General features: G+C 35.1%; 1 protein-coding gene across 1 annotated transcript; it reads right to left on the bottom strand.

Annotated features, from left to right (window-relative positions):
- Positions 1–1,629: 1,629 nt before the first annotated feature.
- Positions 1,630–18,417, bottom strand: dennd3b (DENN/MADD domain containing 3b). Its single transcript, XM_026283956.1, has 24 exons — positions 17,921–18,417; positions 14,162–14,286; positions 13,498–13,762; positions 13,091–13,206; positions 12,063–12,181; positions 11,595–11,706; positions 11,330–11,449; positions 10,966–11,184; positions 10,097–10,212; positions 9,511–9,666; positions 9,328–9,424; positions 9,148–9,251; positions 8,853–9,004; positions 8,235–8,759; positions 7,200–7,459; positions 6,955–7,125; positions 5,626–5,755; positions 5,445–5,552; positions 4,698–4,837; positions 4,234–4,400; positions 3,758–3,897; positions 3,370–3,482; positions 2,829–2,966; positions 1,630–2,730 (listed from the first exon to the last, which is right to left on the bottom strand). The coding sequence occupies exons 2-24, from the start codon at positions 14,243–14,245 to the stop codon at positions 2,527–2,529; spliced, it is 3,756 nt and encodes a 1,251-aa protein (XP_026139741.1). The 5' UTR covers positions 14,246–14,286; positions 17,921–18,417; the 3' UTR covers positions 1,630–2,526.
- Between the last annotated feature and the right edge of the window lie 626 nt (positions 18,418–19,043).

Genomic DNA, 19,043 nt, shown 5'->3' with positions numbered 1-19,043 from the left:
TATATATATATATATATATAAAATATAAAATTTCATCGAAACATCGAATGCAACATATGTTTTTAGCTAGGTTTCTAAATCTATAAATTTTGAACTTTTGAAATACAACAAACATATTTAACTTGATAAAGATAGTAAAAGGAATTTCAAATATACACTAGTCAACATTTGAAGTGGATGAAAACCTTTCATCAAGTTGTAGTAAAAGCGAAAACCAATATGCTTTCTAGGACAACTTTGATTAATTGTTTTTATCCACTTCAAATGTTGACTACTGCATGCGTTTTCGTTCCTTCCAAAAAAAAAAAAAAAAAAAAAAACACTGCATGGACTTCTGGGAACTCTTTGAATCAGTGAATCGATACATTGAAGCGACGGGTCAAGCGAATCGGTTTGCTGAATGAATCGTACTTTCCAACGCTGGCTTGCTGCAGATCTGAATTGCTCGCTCCAATATGGCTGACTCGACCTCAGGCTGCCCAGCATTTATACAAATATTAAGTGAGGATAATTTAATTTCGGGAAAAATACTATTCATATTTAGTTGTTCGGGGAATGAATGTGGTGTTGATTGTGTTTGATTTGGAAATGTTGCCACCAACAGGAAAGAAAAATACCTCATTTCATCACACCCACTTGACTACTGTACATCAGTGTGACACCACGGTGTACTTATAAACTTTATCCAAGAATATTCTCACAAAATGTTTATTTGAAATCAAAACTAATAAGTTCCACAAATCACTGGTCTGTTATTTTGCTTCTCAATTATACAAATGTATTCTTATGCTATGCACAGTAGCCCTGAAAGCCTGATATATAATGCACGCCTACTCACACACACACACACACACACACCAGGGACTTAGGCACAGGATGGATGTGTGCTGGCTTTGTCTTCCAGACACATCCCCAAAATTCCTTCCAATGACGTCTGACAGTAGATGGCTGACACCAGTGTCAGAAAGTTACACATCAGCCAATCACTGTCCTCTGCATGGGTGGCAGAAATCAAGCCAAGGGCCCCTTCTGCAAACACCTCCAGAGTGAGAGGGGCTGATGCAGAACAGCTCCATGTTTATTAAGTCATATTTATTTGAATATTAAAGACAAACACAGACTCTACATCAGTACTGCTAATTTTAAGTCATGACATTCAATAATCTGTGTTCTCAAGGGAAAAAAAGAGGTTGATATAGGAGGAGATTCTGGTGCAATGTGAAATTAATCTAATGAAACTTGTATAGCACATTTCTGTCCTATTGGTGCATAAACCTCAAAATCAGAAGAAGAAAATAAATATATTTTGTGAGATATTGTAATTTGTGAGAAAAAAGAAGCCTGTTTTTACTAATTATTATTTTTTTTTAAATCTTATTTATTAATAAACACAAATGTACCTCTTTGTTCTCATTATTGTAATGGATAAAATACATTAAAATCAAGGGCATTATTACTGATGTTGTACTGAATTTATTCTTTTTTTTTTTAAAGATACAACTATTTGAAAATCTGAATCTGAGGGTGCAGAATTTTTTTGCTGTTGAGAAAATCGGCTTTAAAGTTGTCCAAATGAAGGGAAAAATTTATTTAATCAGAAATTCATTTTGATATATTTACGGTAGGACATTTACAAAATATCTTCATGGAACATGATAGTTATAATATCCTATTTTAATACCTTTAATAATTTTTTACAATTACAATGCATTGTTAGCTATTGCTGCAAATATGCCTGTGCTACTTATTATAGTTTTGTTGTCCAGGGTCACATATTGTTAAAATGCAAGCACAATTTTAGCCAGGCCTACAATGTATCTAAAAAAAACAAAATCGACATATTTACTACACTTTTACTTCATGCAAATATAAAAAGAAGAAAGAGAAAACAAGACAATTAATACAACCCAGGCATTTCTGTGTGAGATTCCCCCAAAACATTTCAGATATAAAATAAATACGATCTACAATAACAAAAACCGAGACAGTAGTGTCTATCAAAGAGGGTTTCATACACTCTTACAAGCCACTCCAGAGACACCACAAGGACTGGCACACTGTTACACAATCTACTCATTATGGCTGCAGTCCATCCTCAGGCAGTGCTGGTGTTTGGACCTCAATTCCCTTTGATCCAGGGCTTTTCAGGAAATTGTGTACATGGCAGCTCCACAAACCTCACCCGATTCTATATTCAGCTTTCTTGAAATAAGAACAGCTTTCAAAAGACTGAAAGCTTTCAAATTAATTCCAAAAGATATAAAACTTTATTATGTTTTACAGCTACAAGCCGTAAGAAATATATTTCCAAAGAGAACGTTGAGATCATAGCATTCTTAACATAGGACTATTTGTAGAATAGAATCCTTGTAGAAGTCTCATTACATGACACTTTTTTTTAAGGAAAACAGCATATACATTTCTTCCCCTAAGCTAAGACTGCTACGGAACAACTTGCATGTCATATATCCTGATGCACCTGTTTCTGAAGCTGATAAAACTTACAATCAAGTTGTGTCAATTTGTTTAATCTACTCTCCAGATGGCGATTTTGCCATCACGTTTTGCAGAGCCGCTGAGTATGTATCGGTCCTCTGCTGAGAAGAGAGCTTGAACAGAGTCTTCATGGGCCTCAAGCTCCTTCTCAACCGTCAGGCTCTCAGAGTCCAACACAAAGATCTTCCCCATAACATTACTGAGGCCCGACCCTCCACTGCAACCAATCCAGACCTAATAAAAGAGAAAGAGGAGACCATGTCTTGGGTGTGTGTAAATATATATATGTATGGTATGACCATGGAAATGTCATGTAAAAGGTCACATCTTACTCGATCTTTCACTCTGATCATACAGGTGACCCCACTACAGTTGGGGAGTGTGACCCATTTAGGTGGTTTGACAGGGTCACTGGAGTCCCATACACAAAGCTCTGCTGAGTCTGTGAAACTTGTCCAGATCTGTCTTTTCTATAAAAATGCACAACAAGAGCCTGAGTTCGTTGATTATATCTGAGTACACTATCATTTTATGCAATCTTTTGCACACCATTTAGTGGCATGGCTGACCTCTCTGACTGTCTGGGTGTCAAATGTTCTAAATGTGAAAAAATACACACTAAAACAACATAAAGTTGCAACACATCACATTCACAGAAAAATAAAGATTTATAATTTAAAAACATGCCTTTTGTATTTATGTATAAAGACTCATTTTTACAGTATAAATGGTATATATATATATATATATATACACACACAGTATATATATTTATGTGTGTGTGTGTGTGTATGTGTATTTTAGGAAGAGGGATCATCATATTTAGGGGTCATATTTGGTTACAGACCATAAGACCATAAAGATGATACAAACCTCTATAAGCAGTGTGACCCTGCTGAAGGATGTGGTCTTCACTTCATCTGGGAGGAAAATCTTACAAAGCAAAGCTCCACTGGGACTCAGCTTCATGACACAATCTCTAGCACCTTTACAAACAACAAACTAAATTCATATATATATATATATATATATATATATATATATATATATATATATATATATATATATATATATATATATATATATATATATATATATATATATATATATATATATATTCTGATTAACCTCAATAATGTCTATCAAGCTATCCATTGAAAGAAAAAAAATGGCCATCTGAACACTTTTTGTAAAATGTATGTAAAAACGCTATACTATAAATTAGAGTTTCTAGTTAACAACAGGCTGATGACAAACGTACCACACCATAAGACATCATTGTAGACTTGAATGGACTGCAGTCTGTCACAGGACAGATGAAACTGCCTCTTCACCTTCAGAGAAGGGATGTCCCAAATGATCACAGTGCCATCTGCACTACAGGAATACACCTGCGCTTGGCTTGGAGAACACATCAAAATGACATTTCTTCACAGTGTGATCTCTATTCTCAACCTCAGCTGCCAAATATACAGAAAATATCACAAACAATGCTGCCATCTGCTGGTGACACTGTTAATTGTATTTTTGGAGTTAATCATATTTCTCTTTATTTTTGATCAATCTATAATAAACTAAATGTACTAATAAATAATAAAATATATAATTAAAATGTGTGTATATGTTATATATATCTTATTTATAACTTCATATAAAGAATGAACACAATGCAGTCGGTCTGATCCATAAGCAGCCAGGATATTGACCGAGCGAATGTTGTTACTGTCCCATACTCACCTTGATCTGTTCTCAGGGTTCAGTTTCTCCAGGGCGAAGTCTGTGACCTCAAAATGGTGCTCAGTCAGCTGTTTATGGCACAGCATACTGCGAGTGTTGATTATGTAAATAACGGAGTCCTGAGAACCAATCCACACCTGCTCCTGGTCCAATCCCATCATGCAGTTCTGGGCACAAAACAAAGACTGCTGTTTGAAATCTGTTTTTAGAATTAACTTTAATTTTCACTCTTCCACAGACCCAAAAACTACAGCCAGAAGTATAAGACACTGGGGAACAAATCTGCAAGAAGTTTCCAATCCACAAGGTGGCATCATACACAACTTACTGTGGCTAAAAGAAAAAGACGAAGGGGTCTGTAACTTGAAAAACACTAAATACAGAAAACATCAGATTTGCTGAACCTTTCTATCATCTTTAATACATTAAATCAAATTGCTTAAAATCATACAGCAGCATCTTACCAGTCGAGATTCTCCTAAATGAATGCAGTTTTGCTTCAGGGACCAACTGACAGCATCAAACACGACCACTTTCCCACAGCTGAGAGCACACCAAAGTTTAGGGTTTCCATCCACATCTCTGTCTGGGAAAGTTAACTGGCCTGGAAGAAGTAAAAAAAAAGTTAATTTCATTAAACCTTACACAAACACAGTTTATGTATAAGTGGGGAAAAAAAAGCTCCTGTTCATCATTCTGCTTGGGATCTAAGCACACAGTAGCAATCCTTGACTGCATAATCACATTTTATTGTCTACATACTCCAAGTCAAGGCTTAAATATGGGTTATCTGAAGGCTTTCAAGTGTGGAGCACGTGGAGAAGCATTCAGGTCGACAATTACGCACCAATAAAAATTCTTATTTGACGCTGCCTTAACAAACAGCCCAGGAATCATACACATACACATGCCACTGGAAACTTTAGTTTTGATAACATGCATATGTTCATTTTAAAATAATATGTAGCTTTGTTCAGTATCTGTTCAGTAACTTTCCAGTCTTAAATAATGTGTATAATGATGCAATTTTAAACTGAAATAATGTGTATCATAATCTAACAAAATCAGATCAGACAATTAATATAACTTAAAGGGATAGTTCACCCAAAAATGATTTGGAATGACATGAAGTTGAGTAATTAATGACAGAATTAAAATTTTGGGGTGAACTATCCCTTTAACTATTTCACCAAATACTCCTACATGCAGACCTGGAGTGTAGAGCAAGACATCGACAGACTGAGGCTTCGTCATGTTCTGGGACGGATTGATCTTGTGTTTCAGCGCCTCTGCTGTGGGTCTGGGGATGATCATGGGGACTGTGGGAATGAAGACAGGAGACTTTAATACAACTGTCTTGTTATCATCATACATGTAGGGAGTGAGACACACCTTGCTGTCGTCGCTTTTCATAATATGCCAATTTGGAGGCAGCACAAACAGCCTTCTGTGTCTGTAAGCAGGCCACCACTGCATCCATAAGCAGGACATTGGTCAGTGCCTGCTGCACATACTGAGGGTCCTGATAAACACAAGAGTTCACTTATCACAAACTCAAGTACTTTGTGCATTTGTGGTTGAAACATGCAGTGATCTAGAAAAGGAATAACAGTCATCTCCTCAAACAAAGAAACAGAAACAGAAACTTGAATACTTGAAAACACACACACATTGAACAATGTGCATCTAGTTAAAAATGTTTATCTGATGGCAGGCAATAGGAATGAACTAGTTGGGCATATCAAAGCATGTATGTGATTGTGAAAACTTGCATTATTCTAACAGCTGTTGGTAGACACCCTAAACACACCCTGCTACTGTTAGAAACAACTGCAAATTCCTTTGGCAAAGGTTTTCTATTTGCTCCATATATTTATGAACCTATATACATTATATAATACTATATACAATTCTTATCTTTTTTAAAGTATCATTTCCTCATTCATCAAGTTGTCATTTTAATTATTTGAATCTCTAATACCTTATTAGTAAAAAGTTTGGGTTCAATAAGATTTTGTTAAATTAATACTTTTATTCAACAAGGACACATTCAGTTGATCAAAAGTGAGACTTTTCCATTGTTGCAAATTTTTTTATTTCAAATAAAAGAAACAGTATCCTGAATTAAAAAAAAAATGTATCCACAAAATTTTCAGATTTGAACATTGATAATAATAAGTATTTTCTTCAGTGATAGATCGGCATATCAGAATTATTTCTGAAGGTACACTGAAGACTGGAGTAATGGCTGCGGAAAATTACAGGAATAAATGACATTTTAAAATGTATTAAATATAAAACGATTGTTTTTGACAATATAACAGTTTTTACTGTTTTCTGATCAAACAAATGCAGTGTTTACATTCTTTTGAAAGACCCGATCCCATCGTTTGAATGGCATGTATATTTGATTCTATTATTAAGCTGGCAAGAAATGGTTGATTTTATATTTCATGTTTTGATTCCAGCTTTAGAATCAAAATACATCACACTGTATTTTATGTGAAATCATTTTCTATTTCTTACTGTTTTTAATTCATTTTAAATAAGTCAATTTTTAAATCATTGGAACAAATTGCTTGTTTTATTTTTGTTCTTTATGATTATTTTACTTTCTTTTATGTAAAGCACTTTGAATTACTTTTATGTACAAAATGTGCAATATAAATAAACTTCCCTTGCCTTGCCTTTAGATATTTCACAGTTTACGGTGAACTTTACCTTATGATTGTCTGCCATCAATCTCCCAGCCCACATCTCCTTGACCATCAGGACCCACAGTTCACACTCAGATTTCAAATTAGCCTCAAATATCTCTCTCTTTAGGCTGTTCTTGATCTTTAGAGATGGGATCCTCAAAAGCGGGAATGAAGCAGTGGAGATCTTTACTTCCTGGGTTCACATGATTCACACGGTTACCACTTCTCATTTCAAAAGTAATATTGCGGGTATAAAGACTCACAAACCTCAATGTCCCTAAACTTGGTAATCTCAACGTATCCACATCTGCCTGTGGTCAGCAGAAAGAGCCTTTTCTGAGTCATGGCAATTTTACCGACACCATAACTGGTCTTGACGGAGCTGGACAGCTTGTACACACACTCACTGTTGTCTAGGCGTTCCAGGACCTCAGCAGGCAGGTCAATGTGCTGAGCTTCTGCCTCGGCCTGTTTCCAGAAGTTATAAAACACTCGGAACATCTCTGGATGAATCTGCTGCGGCCCACCTGAGAAGAACAAGTATATTGTAACAAATAATTTGAGATAGCGTCACAATAAATAGCAGAATATTTGTATTTTATTTGTCATATTTTTAATTATATTTTATATTTGAATTTATTTGTATTACCTACTTTTGTCTACGTAAATACATTAAAACAAAATACTACAAGCAAAATTATAATATATAGTTGATAGATTATACATTTTTAAAATATTAGAATTGAATTTGATGATATTAGAATTAGAAAATGAATATTCATTTTGAGGTTTGATAAACATTAAATATCAATTAAACACATCCTTTTAACACATCCTTGCCAAATAAAAGTATTAATTTCACAGAAAGAAAGAAAAGATTTACGGTCCTTAAACTTTTGAATACTAGTGTATATTGCAACAGGGAATTTAACTTTTTAACTTTTTATTTATCAAAGAATCCATCACAGATGGCAAAAAATATATTTTCCAACACTGTTTATGAATCAGCATGTTAAAATGATTTTTGAAGGATCACTGAAAAAACTGGAATAATGATGGCATGACAGCTTTTCTTCCTCAATTTTAAATTAAATTGCAATAATATTTCAAAAATTAAAAAATAAAATCTGTATTTTTAATCAAATAGATACAGCCTTGATGAGCATAATAAACTTTTTTTTTCAAAAACATGAAAAATCTTACTGAACCCCAAATTTTGAACGGCAGTGTATGCCAAATACTGACCAACTTATATGGTAATATTTTGCACCTCTACAATGACATAATACAGCTCAAACTTACCGACAGTGAGAGCTTCAAACAATCTCTGTGAAGTGGCCATGTCCCGCACAATACCAGACTGCTGAGCACACTTCACAAACTCCTCCAGCTGCATGGGGCTCTTGGGCAGCTCGAACTTCTTCACGTGATAGTCAGATTCCTCATGCTCGCTCTTTTCATTGTTCTTCACCTGACAGATGAGCCGTTTGAGCTCAGATCTCTTCTCTGCCTGGACTTTCTCCTCGTTCTGCAGAGAGTCCACCAGTGTCTTCACCAGCTCTCCAGGAAAAATCTCAATATCTGTTTTGTAGAGGTTCTGGAAGTCGCTGAGGGCATCCAATCGCTTCGAACTCAGCATGTTAATGAGGCCGCGCAGGTACAAGTATCGTGCTAGCAGGGAGGAATCCTGAGCTGGTGTGGCTGATATGACTTTGTTCAGCTGGAGAATAAGATCTCCAAAGTAATGGAGTATGTTGGGGTAGTTCAGTGGAGAAGGGAATTCTGGAAGCTGGAGGATCTTGACCGGCCTGACTGGTATATTCATAGCTTTTGGGATAAGGATGATTAGTAACATACAGTAAATATATCACGGTAATCTAAACACAAAACAGCTGCATTACAGAAATGCATTTCTCTTACGCTTATCAGGAATGATCTGTTTGAGGACACTCCTGTCCAGGTCAGGGAGACTCGAGCCCAAGCGTTCACTCAAACTGCTGTCTAAAGAACCATTTCGCGAAACTATTTCCTTTATAGTGGGTCTGCGTGAGTAATCCATCGATCTACTTAATCTACAGAAATTGATAACAAAGTATTAAACAGAAGAACAACATATGTTGGAAATATATTATATAATGACTTTACTGTCACTTCTGATGAATTGAATGCATCCTCGCTGAATGAAAGTATTCGTTTTAATAATGCGGAAACTTACTTTTGGTCTTCTGTCTGAGTGATAACCTCCATTTGGGAAAATTTATCTATTTTTCCATTTAAACGTTCTTTCAAGAATGAGTGGAAAATGTGCGTTTCCAAGACCTGTCATGAATAAAAAGCCATCAGTCATACAGCTCTAAAGGTTGAAGACCAGACGTGTTTTTATATATAAAGTCACCTTTTTATAAAATGGCTGGTCGCCTGGCTCCCTGGTCTTCAGAAACTCATCAGTGTTAAAAACTCGGTGTTCCTTATTAAGGTAATCACTGACATCTCTTGATAAAGAAGCATTATTTTAATCATACACGTGTAGAAGATTCAAAGTCAGTTCTAGTTTTCTGCACAGGCTCTTATTACTGACCTAAACATGTTAACGATGAGCTCCAGGGTGATGTTTTGTATTTCCAAATTGAGCTTGTGTTGCCAGCGCTTCCTCTGCATCCGCAGCTCATTAAGATTGCTACAGATTCTCTGATGAACCACTTCCAGGTCATAGTGTAATTGAAGACCTTCCCTTCTACAAGAAGATATAAAGAAAAAACAATTACAAATCTGACAAATACATGACCGATAATTATATAATGGGACCTGGGGAATAAACCATGAAGTGGGTTTAGCTGGCTTTAGCAGGAACCATTTGCACCATTATTTGTCTAATTATTAGTACCCTTAAATCCATTTCATATGAATGAAGTGGAGAATAACTGAAAGATCAACAGAAATTTGATGTCATGGTACCAGAAAAGCCTGATTGAATTTTTAGTTGTCAGCTTGAAACTAATTCTGTAAGCCTGCGTTTTTTTAACTACCATCATACAGGCCCCTAGTCTCACCGGTCGGGTCAGATAGTGTGAGTTGATTAATATCTTGTATATTTTTATTATTCCAACAGAATTAAGATTCTTAAGAGTTTGCAAGACTGCATTTATTGGTTTAATGTTTCTTACCGACACTTGAAACGCTGAGCAGCTGCCTGTGGGGTGTCAGGGACGTCAATGTAATAACAGCCAGAGCAGGACACGGTGCCTTCGTCGATATCGATCAGAATCAGCTCTTCAGTTAACTGACAAACAGACAGCGATTTCGCATTTATTTAGAACCAAGAACCAAGAGAAAACATTACCGTCTACAGCCACGAGAGGGCGCTCCATGCTGCTCAGTGTAGACTACAGGAGCACTCAGCAGCATAGAGCGCCCTCTCGCGGCTGTAGACGGTAATGTTTTATCTTGGTTATTTTCTCTAGGTTCATGTCAAATTAATTTTGATAAATAAGTCGCACCTGACTATAAGTCGCAGGATCAGCCAAATTATGAAAAAAAGTGCGACTTATAGTCCGGAAAATACGGTAATTTGATATGAACTAAAGTCGGGGTAAAAATTCCAAGGGAAAGTGATGTTCCTAAATGCAACTAACATAAAGGCATCTATAAATACACAATTATACTATGTAGAAATATTAATATTTATTAAAAGGTAATATTAAAATAAAACTTCTTAGAATTTAATTAGCTAATTTACAATTAATTCATTCAATTAATATTAATAGTTTAAAATGAATAATTTGTCAAAATTAAAAGGTATTGTTCCAAAAACTAAAAGAAATGATCAAATATTATACATTATTATAAAATATATTAAAGTTTTGTATTAAGTAACATTTTAAAACATCATCAAAATGTCATTAATAGATATCAGACGTCCACTCAAATTTTCCCCAGTCCTTCTATCGCCACATTGCATGAAGACCCCATTTTGAAAAACCCTGAACTAAAGAACAGCCTAATGAGGTGATAGGGACCATTGTTTAGGCTTTACCTCAGCAACGTCCTCATAATGGCTGATGTGGCATCCCATGAGGAAGGCAGTCGGTGCCATGACAAAGTCCAGCATATGTTGAGACAGAATAGGCACCAGTGGGTGCTGCCAGTGCAGGGGCCAAATATACAGCATGAGACACTCCACGGTCAGGGTCAGTTTGGCCCAGTCCGAGGAAAAGAACACCATACGCTGCTCTGTGAGTATACTGGCTATGATCTGCAGGGGAACAGAAACATAATACATTCTTCCTATGTAATGTGGATCAAAACTTTCAGTAACATTTTTATTGAATCAAAAATTGACTGGTTTGGATTTCCAGACTGTCTGGGTTCACTCAAGCGGCTAACTTTCTATATTTGACCTGCAGCAGCTCTCTGGTCTTGAAGCAGAGGAGTGGAAGATGTAGGTCCAGGTCGATAACAGGATGAGACTTATCTTCTCTGGATGGAAGGACAATCGCCAGAGGTCGTAAGGTGAACATCTGACATGAAAGATCATGTAAACATACTTCACATGTATTACGTATTTTCCTTAACATTATAACATATCATAGACTTTTGCAATTTGTTAAAATTTTATTTCACTTCTCCTATTTTGATCAACTTTAGATGCCTAAAGGAACCCACCACATACAGCTGACCAGGAGGAGGAACTGGGACTAGAGCCAGTTTAGCAGAGAACTCCCTCACTTGCTCTTCCATATCAGTCACTTGACAGATTTGGAGCTGAAATAAGAGGCTGCGGATGGGAAAGTGAAAAGTCAGGAAGTGGAAGAAAATGTGCAGAGTGTCTTTTTTTTTTTATATCAAACTGCTTTGTCCTATATCAGTTTAATATACAACTACGACTCTCTAAAAAGTGAGAATACTGTGGCTCTGCAGTGATATCAAACCAAGCTCTTTCGTTTGTAGTTTTCAACTTCATCTAATGCAGATACATGTGTTTCTTCTTATAAGGTGGACAAACTGAGTATTTTATGAAGGCAATATAGCAGAGTCTAGTAATGCCGATAAACCTCTTGATATATATTCTCCTCGGTCTCCTAAATATTTGATTATTTTTCAATAAATCTGAATAAATATCTCAAATCTTACCTAGACAGACAGTCTTTGAGTGCATTGTAATATGGGTATTTCGATATAACACATATTGCATAAGCAATGTAGAGTTGTGGAGACTTGCACGAGGACAGATGTCCATTCTGAATCCCTTCCTGTAAACAGTGTTATATTTATAAAACAAAACGTTTGAATATGTCAGAGTCTTAAATCAAAACTGCATCACCAGAACAAATTATATTCATATTTGTGTGTGGAATATGGTTTATATTCTATATAAACATATGGAGCTATATTCTATAATGTGATGGAATGAATGATCCATGCATGTCCAATGTCCTACTTTGTCCTTATATTTCCATTGTCCTAATATGACCATTGTCTTACTTGAATAACCAAATAGGGCCTATTAAAATGTTACTATTTTAAATGCATATTCAATCCACAACGCGCAAAATAGTAAGAAAAAAGCTGCAAATCAATTGTCTAAAATTTAGCAGAAAAAATTATATTTGATTTTTGATTTGTTTGACACTTCTCTCGTGAAATTTGGCACAAAGTGATGAGCGATGATCCAGCTTTGCTTACAAAGACTGAGATGCTCCTTTTACACCCAAAAATGATACCTTGACCTATCACCAATTCACCTGCTTGCAGTGAACTGTTTCAAAACAGTTTAATATGGATATTTTATAACCATTTCACTTTTATTTTGCCTCTGTCCCAAATTTTTGGGAATGCACTTCAGCCGTCAAAATCACAATATGTTCATATTTACAAAATACATTTACGCTGGTCAGTGAAAACTTTGGAAAACATTTCCTTTTATTTTTGTCAATTGAATAAAAGTTAAAGCGAATTAACAAATCACAGATTCTTGATTTGATTGAATTTTACAAAATGTCCCAACTACTCTGGAATTGGGGTATACAACAAACTTTAAGAAAAACTAGAGCAACTTAAAGTTACACACTCGTAAACAGCAGGTAAAATTCAGCACAGGTGATCTGTCAATATACAACCATAATGAGAGGCTAGGTAATAAAAAAAAAAAAGATTCTGACCTGTGTTGCTCTAAAGTACTGGAGAACTACTCCATGAGACTGGTTTCCAAACATGTCAGTAAAGACTAGGAAGTGAAATTGTTCATCCTCTTGTTTCTTAGTTATCTGAAGCCCACCTGATTTAAAAGAAAGAAATTAATGTTAGTCTAATCTAATCATTCTAAACTAATGTTGCAGCTACTGTGAACTATTCTACGTTTATAGTATGAAGTGCTCTTTAGTCAGCTAACACCTTTATTTTTATACTCTTTATACTGCTTTGATCTGACCTTTGCCATTTTCTACAGAGATATACTATTATACTATGTATTATACTATTATATTGTGTAATGTATGAAAACCTGCATGAAACAGGCACTGACATGATTCAACAACCAGTCAAGGTTTTGAATTTAAATTTGTTTCACCTGGAAAGCAGAGTTGTGGCAGAGCCACCAGATCCAGGTCTTTGGGAACACTAACGTTCTCTGTAGTTACTTCTTTGGGGTTTCCAGTCATAATATCAGACATATCATTTTTCTTCTTAACAAAGAGGCGCTGTTGCTGGGTCTGACTGAAGTTTCTCTCGACTGGTTCACTGAGGCTCTCTTTAGACACAAATGGAGGTACATGGATCTGTAGGACCTCAGGATCCAGCTGTGGGAGAGGACTTCCATTCACCTGCAGCAAAGACTGGACACAATGCATTTTCAAGACCACTGATATGATTGGAGACATACTGTAATCTGATGAGAATGTAATTATAACTCTAAACCAAGCTATATTCACTTTTTAGTTGCTTAAAATAATAATAATAATAATACAATAAAAAAAAAATTATAATAATTTGACCTTGGGACCTTTCATAAACTGCTTCTTTGAATTATTATATTTTCTATAAAAAATTTCATTTAATTTTTTTTTTTTTAATTATGGGTTAACTTGAAAATGAAATCAAAAAGCAGCCAAATCAGGAATTCCATCAGAAAGTGTAAAGCTCTGGGCCTGTCCCATCATGTTTAATGCACATTATGTTGTTAAGGTGGTGCCTTGCCCCTCATAACAAAGGGTCGCAGAAGGAACTTAGTTTACCTGGGACACCTCCTTCAGTTTATCATTTGCAGGTCCAACAACGATGCATGCTTCCAGTAATCCTGAAGGCAGACTGTCTGCCATTGGGAATCAAGAGGATTGTGAACCCACAGCTCTCAAAAGATCTGTGAACAGAGAGATCAGTGAAGAAAATGTTCATTTTCATGTAGAAATCTCTTATTTCTAGTTCTTGGTTTGCAAACTGAAATCTGTAAGAAGTAAAACATTTTTGCTTAAGATTGCAGATTATGCATGATAAACTTTAAAGATGCAATATTAAGTTAATATGTACATTAACACCTCAAATCAGTGATAACACAACAGCAACACAACAGCATGGTTGTGGGAACTAAGAAGAAACAAAAAAGCATGCACCCTGGAAACCACAGATAAAAGAGATGTGTGCCACTATAATCTCATTTTCCTGCTCTGGGACGTTCCAGAGTTAAATTTGACTCATGTGTGTGTGTTGCAAGAGTGAAACTACTAAAAGAAAAAATATATATTTCTGAACAGCTTAGGCTTGAATATTACAATAACTGAAGTGGGAAGCACTTTTTAAAACACAAGCCAAACTAAATATAAAAAAAAACTGTTACAAAGGAGCTGTAAGTGAATAGAAAAAAAGAAAGAAAGTTTTTATATTTTACTATAGTCAGCAGAAACATAGCCTACAATTTGCATTCAACTACAGATAATTAGTCACTGCTATTATTTTATTTACATTTTTTTTTAATTTTATTTTGCTAATTGAAGCACGGTAACTGTAATAATTTAAGTATTTACCCTAATAGGAATAACTGCAAAAAAATCGACGAATTGCTGGTGTTCTCTTTGAACAGATAAGTATTTTTTAAGTTGTTATATAAAGCGATAACACTGTTAGCGATAACAAGTTTTTCTTAAAGTTTATATTCTAACCATAAACATGCCCATATCAGCAGGAAATAAGAATGCACGCACCTTTGTCGATCACCAGTATTATGAAAGTGAAATTACGTATGGGACAGGTGGAGAGACAAAAGAACGGGATACACTCCACATGCTTCAGTGAGCAGAGTGATCTGCGCCTGCGCTCTACAGTCAACAAGGCACCACATGCTCTCCATGCCAGTGCTACCTTTACAGGACAAGTGTGTCACCTTTGGGCTGTGTGTCTAACAAACTGAAATTAGATCAGACTGCCAAAAGTAAACAAAAATCCTGCTAAAACATTCAAATGTACTCATCCTCAAAAATGTTGGTGGAATTTGATGTGAGATGACAACATAATGTAAATCCTAAATGTAGAGTGTTATTCAGAAATGTCACTAAACCCTAAAACAATTTGGAGTTGGGGAAGCCTAATGTGTGTATTCAGAGTTTTTATCTTAAAATAAGATAAATAAAATGATGAAATAAAATGCCAACTCAGTGTTCTTTATTGTGTATAATATATTAGTCTACTGTTTTCCATAAACAGTTGAGTCTGCTTTCTGATTTATTTAGGCTATTTGATGAGGTAAAAAGAGAAGAGATTGCTATGACAGTTTTAAATATTTAATTGCCAACAATAATTAATTGCTAAACTAATTTAAACTAAACGAAACTAATTAATAATAATAAATTAACAAAGGTAATTCATCAGACATTAAAATTATATTGTTGTTATTTATTTTAAAAATGTTTATTTATTTAGTTTTTAAACAACTGTACACACGTGTAGTTGATATTAGATATGAACTTTATTATTCAAAAGTGACTTTGCGACACAATTAGAACGTGTCATTGGTTAGTATTTAAAGGCCTGTGGAACTCAGCTCATTTTGTTGGTTGAAGTTTTGGAGAAGGGGAGAGCAGGGCACAAAGTAACACACAAATTGTGTAAATCCACATGGGGTTCAGAGTATAATCTTTATATCCACAGTCATTTCACACTTGTCTAGTACAAATATATTTTTTCATAATAACAGTGTATAGGGTTTTTCTTTATTTACCCTAAAAAATTGCACGTGAAATGTGACAACATGCTCTGTAGGTGCATGGGGTACATTGTAACAGCTGAGGTTATTACATGATCATATGACAGCTTAAAATGTTATTTAATTGCATGAAATAATATATATATATATATATATAAATAAATAAATATATATATATATATATATATATATATATATATATATATATATATATATATATATATACATATACACACACACACACACACACACAAGACAAACGAAAATATTTTGTCAATAAAATAAAATGGTGCTTTTTAAGAATTAAAAATAATAAAATTTTGCAGTTTGACAATGAACACATTGCAACCATGCTTGGGACGGCTCAAATAAACGAGCAAAAAATGCTTTACATGTCTTGAAATAATAATTTCAATGATTAGCATCGCTAATGTCATAGAATAAAACAGCAGGGCACATTGTAACGCAGTGTTACAACTTGCCCCATCTGCGCAACTGGAAATTAAAACAGGTTACTGTCTTCTGATAGCTACAGAAGCATTTAAAAATAAAAATCTAAACTGATAAATAATTAAAGATTAAAATAATAGCATATTTGCCTCATTTTGAATGAGTAATAAAAACTGAAATGAAAAAATGTGTAAGCCAGAAATATAATTTTACTATTGTAAAATAAATACAGGTGCATTTAAAAAAAAATTAGAATGTCGTGGAAAAGTTCGTTTATTTCAGTAATTCAACTCAAATTGTGAAACTCGTGTATTAAATATATTCAATGCACACAGACTGAAGTGGTTTAAATCTTTGGTTCTTTAAATTGTGCGGATTTTGGTTCACATTTAACAAAAACCCACCAATTCACTATCTCAACAAATTAGAATATGGTGACATGCCAATCAGTTAATCAACTCAAAACACCTGCAAAGGTTTCCTGAGCCTTCATAATGGTTTCTCAGTTTGGTTCACTAGACTACACAATCATGGGGAAGACTGCTGATCTAAACGTTGTCCAGAAGACAATCATTGACACCCTTCACAAGGGTAAGCCACAAACATTCATTGCTAAAGAAGCCAGCTTTTCACAGAGTGCTGTATCCAAGCATGTTAACAGAAAGTTGAGTGCACTTCATGCTTCCTTCTGCTGACCAGCTTTTTGAAGATGCTGATTTAATTTTCCAGCAGGATTTGGCACCCGCCCACACTGCCAAAAGCACTAAAAGTTGGTTAAATGACCATGGTGTTGGTGTGCTTGACTGGCCGGCAAACTCACCAGACCAAGAGACCAAAAAATGCAGATGAGCTGAAAGCCACTGTCAAAGAAACCTGGGCTTCCATACCATCTCAGCAGTGCCACAAACTGATCACCTTCATGCCACGCTGAAAAGAGTAAGTAATTAAAGCAAAAGGAGCCCCTACCAAGGACTGAGTACATGTACAGTAAATGAACATACTTTCCAGAAAGAAAACAATTCACTACAAATGTTTTATTTCACTGGTCTTATGAAGTAGCCTATTCTAATTTGATGAGATTGGTGGGTTTTTGTTAAATGTGAGCCAAAATCATCACAATTAAAAGAACCAAACACTTAAACTACAGTCTGTGTGCACTGAATTTATTCACAATTTGAGCTGAATTACTGAAATAAAGGAACTTTTCCACGATATTCTAATTTATTAAGATGCACATGTATTCGGTGATATCTTCAAAAGACTTTTGACGCACTTTTTTCTCAATATAATGTTGATATGGTAACTAGTAAATGTTGTAAATATTTAAACCACGTGTGTTAAAACTTACCCCGCGTTATTTTGTTCCCCCGCGCTCCCCTCGTCTGTTATCAGAGTGAAAAAAACTGCGTTATCAAGGGACTGTTTTCACGAATAATGAAGGCGTTTAAAGCGGACCGTTCACACAAAACCCCAAATACCCGCCCATTACAGCGGCTCGATGAGACACCTGCTGGTGCTGATGGGATAGATGGAGGGAGAAAGGATGCAGGGAGACGAGAAAAAAAGAAGAAGAGGTTTTGGAGTTGTGGCCTTTATCACTATTTTAGCAGAAGAGGAACTTACAACGTGGGTAAAGAGAAGGGGAATTGTGAAGTGGGATCGATTTTTAGACTTACTGATGGTAAAATCACAAATAGCCTAATGATAAAAGTTTTGATTTAAAAAAAAAGAAGAAGAAACAAATCACTGGACCATATTGCTATTTTAGAATGACAGTTTAAAGATCACACAAGAAACTGATTTAAATATTTTTAGCCTATTACAGTTAACTAAAAAACATTAAATAAAACTTGTTACTTTAAATAATATAAACTTCAGCTGAAATTAAATTAAATATTTTTAAACAGTAAAATCATTGTAACTAGTTGTCAAAGCAACATTTCTTATTTTATTTAAGTTTAACTTGATACACTAAAAAAAGCCTTAAAATAATATATATTATAATATTCCCTCTTTAGATCAGACTTCTCTACATCACATCCCTATGGTAGAGATCCAAGATCATCTAAATCCTCTGAAGTCCTTTCTGTTGTAGAAGAACAGCTGGTGCAGGACGTCCTTCAGCCTCAGGACGTCCATGCTTCAGGTAGTTTGAAGAGGACAAAGTGTAAGAGCTGGGCAAGGGTAAGATACTGTCATAATCTAAAACAATACACACATTCTCACATTCACAGTTTATATATTTATAATGAACTCTACACACTGTGGTTCTGAGTAACTGAGAAAACACTTTCTCTAAATGTAAATGAGAATAAAATTTTAATTATTGTTGCTCATCATGTTTAAAGAACAGCATTTAATCAAATAAAAATGTGCAGGAGTGGAGTATCCATGTTCTCCAGCAGAGGGCGTTGAAGCATGCTTGCTGATCTGCTTACATTGCTTCGGTGACCGTCCTTCCGCCACTCGTT

The sequence above is a fragment of the Carassius auratus genome, chromosome 16, assembly GCF_003368295.1.
Source record: "Carassius auratus strain Wakin chromosome 16, ASM336829v1, whole genome shotgun sequence".
Taxonomy (NCBI): domain Eukaryota; kingdom Metazoa; phylum Chordata; class Actinopteri; order Cypriniformes; family Cyprinidae; genus Carassius; species Carassius auratus.
Note: the sequence above shows the minus strand (reverse complement) of the source record. Positions and strands in the feature narration are given on the sequence as shown.